The 7,363-nt window shown below is 35.6% G+C and overlaps 2 protein-coding genes and 1 pseudogene across 2 annotated transcripts; 1 reads left to right on the top strand and 2 right to left on the bottom strand.

Annotated features, from left to right (window-relative positions):
• The first annotated feature begins 2,834 nt into the window (after positions 1-2,834).
• On the top strand, positions 2,835-3,689 carry LOC149059991 (uncharacterized). Its single transcript, XM_089227343.1, has one exon. It carries the CDS (start codon positions 2,835-2,837, stop codon positions 3,687-3,689), a length of 855 nt encoding a protein of 284 aa, XP_089083469.1.
• A 124-nt stretch (positions 3,690-3,813) lies between these two features.
• Positions 3,814-4,679, bottom strand: LOC149059992 (uncharacterized). The gene is made up of 2 exons (XM_089217202.1): positions 3,975-4,679; positions 3,814-3,914 (listed from the first exon to the last, which is right to left on the bottom strand). Exons 1-2 carry the CDS (start codon positions 4,578-4,580, stop codon positions 3,840-3,842), a joined length of 681 nt encoding a protein of 226 aa, XP_089073328.1. The 5' UTR covers positions 4,581-4,679; the 3' UTR covers positions 3,814-3,839.
• Positions 4,680-4,749: 70 nt separating this feature from the next.
• LOC149059993 (uncharacterized) lies at positions 4,750-6,218 on the bottom strand (annotated as a pseudogene).
• Between the last annotated feature and the right edge of the window lie 1,145 nt (positions 6,219-7,363).

Consider the following 7,363-nt stretch of genomic DNA (forward strand, 5'->3'; position numbering starts at 1 on the left):
AAAGCATAAATCAAATTTGTCTTGCCGCATCCGGAAGGCCCGACAACTAAAGCACGACAAGTATTCGGTAAAAGCTTCCCATGCCTCGATTGGAGACTCGTAGGCGGGTCGACATTTTCCACTGTGAGTTTTATTTCTTGATCTACAAACTTCATTATAAATACTTGTGTAATCTCTGTAATCTAATCATTACACGATGTCACCCGTTCGAAAAAACAACAAGAATAAAGGCGGAGGTATCGTGAACACTCTTATAAACAAATTACCATTTGAACTTCATTTACCGGGTAATTATAAACCATACAACACACATAACATTCAATATAATCAACTCATAATTTTAGGTTATCAGTACTGCGGCCCAGGTACAAAATTGAAAAAACGATTAGATCGCGGCGATAAAGGTATCAACCCCCTAGACTCGTTGTGTAAAGAACACGATATCGCTTATGATCACAGCAACTCTTTGACTGATCGTCAAAAAGCAGATTATGTATTAGAAAACCAGGCTTGGAATAGATTCAAGTCAAAAGACTCTAATTTAAAAGAAAAGGCAGCAGCGTGGTTGGTCACTAGTGGCATGAAGGCAAAACGAAAATGGGTGCTGGATGTGGGTTCAACGCAGCACTCAAGGCAGCTAAAAATGTATTTTAAAAAAATATGAAAGAAAAAAACATGATGAAATTAACAAAAAAATGTTTTGTGACAGCTAAAAAAATATTTCTTAAAAACAGCAAGAAAGCTCGGGTACCTCGTGTTATACCTTTACCGAAAACTGGAGGAATGTTACCACTGATACCAATTTTTGCCGGTTTATCCGCACTCGGAGCGCTGACGGGGGGTATTGCTAACGTCGTAAAGACCGTTAGCGAATTCAATAGAAATGAACCTACACATTTGGGCAGAGGTTTATACCTCGCCCCTAATAAAGGTGGCTCGTATAAGATCGAGAAAGGTAAAGGACTATATCTCTCTTCACAAGGAGGTAGTTCGTATAAAAGAAAGGGAGTCCATAAAACTGTGAAGAAAACCGTAAAAAGGAAAAAAAAACTAATTACTACGTTACCCAAAAGAGCGTTGTACGATTATGAAATTATAAAACACGCGCACATAATGAAAATACCTCATTTCATCGGAGTGTTTTTCAGAGATAGGTTACCTAAACGTCCTATGCATAAAGAATCGGCTGTAATCAATTTGGACGTTGAAAAAAGTACCGGAACTCATTGGGTAGTGTATAAGAAAATCGGAAAACAAGTTGAATATTACGACAGTTTTGGAAATCTACCACCACCACTGGAACTACAATCGTACCTCAGCGGATGTAAAATACAATATAATTACACTAGGCATCAACGTTATAACACATATAATTGTGGTCATTTATGTTTGAAATTTTTATCATGTACACGATAACATTAAACGGTAATTCCAGCGAAATGTCTTGTGATATTTTCCCGCCGTTAGAAGTACAAAATACCTCTCAGCTGTGTCTTTTAAGCCTGCAAACACATAATTCTATACCAAACGTAGAACCGGATTGCAATACAATAGGTTTTCACGATTCACTCGGAAAATGTGTGACTGTGACTATACCTACGGGATCGTACGAAATAATTAACTTGGAGTCGATGATTCAAAAACTATTACCGAATCATGTTACTTTGTTTCAACTCAAGGCCGATGGAAGCACATTGAAATGCTCGATGACGTGTAGTCATGATGTTGATTTCACTATTGAACATAATATATCGAAAATATTAGGGTTTGAGAATAAAGTTTATTCTGCCAAGACACTACACGAATCTGAACGGATAGTCAACATAATGAAAGTTAACTGTATAAAAATAGATTGCAATCTAATTTCTGGTTCATTCAGTAATGGTATACCGAGCCAGACTATACACGAGTTTTTCCCTTCTTCACCGCCTGGACATAAAATCATACACTCAGAAAAAAAAGTACAATTTTTAAGTAAAAATGGCTATTGTTTTAATGAAAAACGGGCATGATTTCGAGCCTATGAAGTGTATTCATAAAAATGTGGGTATTTCTTTAATTGAAATATGAATGGCATACCGAGGCAGACTATATACGAGTTTTTCCCTTCTTCATCGCCTGGAAATAAAATCATAGAAGTCCCAAAACATCTAGTTTTCTACCGGCTTAATTCTTCGTCTATAAGTAAAGTGAATATAGTACTAAGAGATCAAGATAATAATTTGATCAATTTAAGAGGGGAGCCAATCACAGTTCGTATACAAATTAAACATTAAAATGGCTATTAAGTTCAACAGCTATATAAAAAGAAATGCTATCAAGAGTCGCTACAGTTCTACTAACAAGATTAATACGTCGAGACGTACGCCGATTGTAAAGAAACTAACAAAGAACAATCTATCATTTCTACGGTCTTTAAAAGTTTTATAATCATGGATGACATGTATTTGGACGTGACCGGCGGATATGAAGACGAATACAAAATAACTCAAATGCAGTACCACTCTTTCATCCCCTATTCTTCAACAGCTTTATCCAATAACGACGAAATTAGAATATCCATTCAAAATATGGACGCTTACACTCTCCCCTGCGAGAGCTATCTCTATATTGAAGGTAAATTAAATAAACCAGCAGCTATTGCATCATATGCGAACGAAATTAATTTTACAAATAATGGTTTGGCGTTTTTGTTTTCTGAAATCCAGTATGAAATTAACGGTGTTGAAATACAAAAATTAAAATCTCCTGGAATATCATCGAGTCTTAAAGGGTTTTGCTCACACACACCGAATGAATTGAACAATCTAAAAAATGCTGCTTGAGACGTAGAAATGAATGCCAGTGAAAATAAAAATTTCACGTTAAATAACAAATTTGCTGGTTGTATCCCGCTCAAACACTTGTTTGGATTTTGTGAAGATTATAAAAAAATAATACTCAACTGCAACCAACAAATCATTTTAAACAGATCGTCTACGGACTCTGATGCGTTGTACGTTTCCGAAACCCCTGCGAATGACAATAAAGAAAAACTCAAAAAAGTAGTGATTGAGCTGAGTAAAATTATTTGGAAGATGCCGGTTATCAGGGTGAGTGACAAAGAAAAAATAAAACTATTAAAAGTATTAGACTCTCGTAAACAACTTTCGTGTGCGTTCAGAAATTGGGACTTGTGCGAATATCCGGTTCTCCCTCAGAACACTTCTCATTCGTGGACGGTTAAATCGAGCAGTTTGCTCGAGAAACCCAGATTTGCATTAATTGGCTTTCAAACAGATCGAAAAAATAATTTATTTAATCCGTCTGGACGATTCGATCACTGTTACCTGAAAAACCTTAAAATACATCTAAATTCTGAAGTGTATCCATACGAAGATTTCCGTTCAGATTTCACAAACAACGTTACGGCCATTTTATATAAAGCATATACAGATTTCCAAAATTCATACTACGATAGAGAATATAGTGAGCCTCTACTGTCAAAAACCATTTTTGAACAATACGTACCAATCATAGTCGTAGATTTATCACGACAAAACGACAACGTAAAATCGTCGACTGTTGATTTACGCATCGAGTTCGAAACAGGCAAAGCCATTCCAGCGAAGACTGCAGCTTATTGTCTCATTTTACACGATCAAATTATAACTTATAACCCTTTTAATGGTGATGTAAGGAAATTGTAAATAGTTTGTAAATAAAAATACTTTTTTTTTTAAATATCACGTTGTTTTTTATTATCATCGACCAAAGCCACGATAAAAATGTAAGTATAAAATATTACATTTTTTTTTTTATTAATGTACCAAAGTCACAATAAAATATTACATAATGAATTATTTTCCAAAACTCAATCTACGGCTTGCTATTTCCCATTTTCCTGCTCTTGTCTTAGGTCTGCTGACTTCAGGCTAAAAAAAAAAATGTTTTTGTTTAGTATAAAATAATATGCAAAAATATGTTTGTATTACCTCAATTTTTGCCGAATAAGATAACCAGCCTCTTGCTAATTGTTTGAGTGCTTTGATTTTCAAATCTGCTATTAAGCAAGTACCTGCGACTGGAATACATTCTTTTAGTTTCCTAACTTCGATGCTGTTCAAATAATCTTCAACATCGGTTATGGCTGTATCTTTAGATAACGGCATTTCCTTTCCGAGAAACATTGAAATCTTACATGCCTGATCCAATGCAGTGGGCCGTGTGTACATTGTTTTCATCTGAATAACTTCTTCAATGGCACCACTTAACTGTAAGATCCTTGCAACATTCCCTTTTGTCAACTGCACATTCTGGTCTTGAAGCAAATATTTGATTGACAGTATGTTGTTGCCGTTGCATTCTTCGATTGACATCAATTTAAACTCCTCTAACAGTAAATGTGATGGTAGTAAAAAATTGATGTTTTTAAGTAATACATTAAGCGATTCATATAAGTCCACACTCATTTTTACACATTGCATGTTACTTGTAATACATACAACACAATTTAACAAAAAATCCAGATCTATACCTATATTTAAAAAAATATTATCGTCCACGAAAAAAGTCGAACAGTCGATAAGTTGACTAGCCATTATGATGGATCAAACGCACAAATTGTCACTTCTTGAAGAGCGGGTTACGACTGACTTGTCCTATGCTCGTGTCACACGTTTTATGCAGTGCTGCCGTGTGGAGCGGGGATTAATCCTTACTCTATCCTTTATGGTGGGGATATGTATAACGAAATGAATAACACACATGTTATGATATAAAGAATATTTATTATCATCATTAATAAGATATTATTAAATAAAAAATTAATTTCGTATTCCTCTGAGTTGATTGAGACTTGCCGTCTGTTTAGTCAAACAAAGATGGTGGGGATGGTGAAAATCTGTTAAAGTAAGTCGGACCATCGTTCTCGTCAACAGCCTGTAATAAAAATGTATCAATATCCGTTTATCAAGTAAATAATGTGTGTATTACCATAGGTTTGATTTTCCGAATTGGTGCCCTCGTTGGTAAACTCGAACGTGTTGAAAAGTATTCTCGAAACCCACTTTCCTCGTCAGCACCCTAAAAATAAAATAACGGTTAACTCGAGAAAAATATTTTTTTTTAATTTTTTAATTACCCGTGACTGTGATAAATCGTTTTCGTCATGTATAATCGACGGTGACAAAATTGAGTATCTTGGTGGCGATATGTCAACGTTAAAAGCTTCCGTTTTATTCTGTAATAAAAATAAGTAATCATGATACGAAAATTTTAACAATCGAAATATTTAAATAAATTTTCATACATTTATAGTTATTCAGCTTTTCCATCCATTTGATTGCCAGCTGTTCAGTTGCGAGTAATTTTATCTGATGTATAAAACTCTGTTTGTTTTTCGGTATATGGCTTGTGATTAATTCGGCATGAATTCCTTTTGTTATTGAAACTACTTCTTCAAGTTTCGCTGATTTATCAACATTAAAATCGGTTTTAAGGTAGTCGGTTATTTGATCGATTTGATTTAAAATAATAGGTCGTGTGATGGCGATTTTCATTGTTATGGTTTCAAGAATTGTGCTCTCTAAATCTTGAATTGTCATAAGATCTCTTTGATTTAATATAGTTCTACATCCGTCTATTTTTTTAGACTCCATGACCAAAACATGCTCTCCCTTATATACTCGTGAGCAATACAAATTCATCTTCCAAAAAAATAATTTTTTTATAACGTACAGTAGTATCCAGAATGTAAGATAAAACATGGCCCATCACTGAGTAAATACGCCTCAAGAAGTCTGGAGAAATATTTACATAGCGCGACGGTGTAATTATTTGCACGACGATATTGAACTCATCTTTTGAATCGAAACCAACGTTTAAAAATTTACGGTTTTCAAAATCGATTGTAAAATTAGTGCAATCGATAAGTTCAGTCGGAGATGTAGGCGCAACATATTTGTACAACCGATTCATTTCACTGATTGATCCACCCATAATAACACTGTTATAAAACTCGCGACTTGACACTGTTAAAACAAAACTAAGACTGAATGTTCATACACTGAATTATTAACTAATTGTTTCGAGTATGGTGAGGATAATAACTTATAGTGGGGAAACGGTTCTGTAGTGGGAGACTATATCAAGTATACCTAATATGAGTGTTTTATATATGTATACCGTGGCAGTTCGAATCCCGGACGATCGAAATAAATTTTTGCATTATTTCCATATATCACACGTCACGTCCGACGGCGGCACCTATGGCTGGGCAGGGAGCGGTGGGATGTGGTGGTGGTGGGATGTGGTGGTGGTGGGATGTGGTGGCGGTGGTGGCGGTGGCTGTGGTTCCAGTAGTGGCATCTATGGCCGGTATACTAGTATATATAATAAGTAGTAAATATAATGTCTTATAATGCACACGATAATGTGTGTGTGTGTGTGTGTAAAGGTATAAAGGTATTATAAGTCTGATGATTGATGAGTATGCGTATATAGATGTACATTACTAGAAAATATAACAGTTAGTACCCAAAGATCGGACTTGTAACCGCTGTGTTATATTCATGTAATATTAAATTACAGATAGTAAGTAGCTTAGGTGGAGTACGCCGAGAGTACCTACTCGTAAACTGTATAATATTAAGTTCACAGTAATGTGTTAAGTGATATCTGTTTAGGGTATAGAACTGCTCGCAGGAATGTGATAGCGTACCTATAATTAAATATACTTCACTTAAATGGCTAATAATATGCACATAATTGGTCTGGTGGACCAGTGGTATTATAGCAGTCGTCTGTGAGGCAAGAGATTCGAGGTCGAGTCCTGGACAATCGAAATAAATTTTTGCATTATTTCCACTGATAATAATATTATATACGTCACAACGGCGGCGGCGTCGAGTAGTTGGATGTTGAGGTGTGGCGGAGAGTGGTGTACCGGTTGCGGCACCTATGACCGGGCGAGTGGTGGTGGTGGGACGGCGGCACCTATGGCCGGGCGGTGAGTAGGAGAGGTGGTGGTGGTGGTGGTGGTGGTGGTGATATGGTGGTGTGGTGGTGGTGGGACGGCGGCACCTATGGGCGAGCGGTGAGTAGGAGAGGTGGTGGTGGCGTATGATGAGGATGAGGATGAGGATCTTGTGATTGAATTCTCTATTTTATACTACTTAAGTACCTACAAAGTTTTAGATATAATAGTTTTAATATATTAATCATACATAAAAAATAACTTACCATTTTGAATGGAACAGTTTTTGTAGACATTGTAGTACATCAATTTTATCCACGCATATAAAATATATTATATTATTTAAGTCAAAATGATTAATGATTATGAATTAATCAATTTTAAATTGATTTGTGATTGATGATATTA

Source organism: Diuraphis noxia, unplaced genomic scaffold, assembly GCF_037042655.1.
Source record: "Diuraphis noxia isolate RWA-SAM2 unplaced genomic scaffold, SU_Dnox_SAM2 contig0001, whole genome shotgun sequence".
NCBI classification, from domain to species: Eukaryota; Metazoa; Arthropoda; class Insecta; order Hemiptera; family Aphididae; genus Diuraphis; species Diuraphis noxia.

Bases quoted from the DNA above. Each gene is read 5' to 3' on its own strand.
- LOC149059991 (XM_089227343.1), top strand. From the start codon at position 2,835: ATGAATGCCAGTGAAAATAAAAATTTCACGTTAAATAACAAATTTGCT.
- LOC149059992 (XM_089217202.1), bottom strand. From the start codon at position 4,580: ATGGCTAGTCAACTTATCGACTGTTCGACTTTTTTCGTGGACGATAAT. The intron at 3,915-3,974 runs GTAATACAAACA...TTTTTTTTTTAG, and splicing joins CTTATTCGGCAAAAATTGAG to CCTGAAGTCAGCAGACCTAA.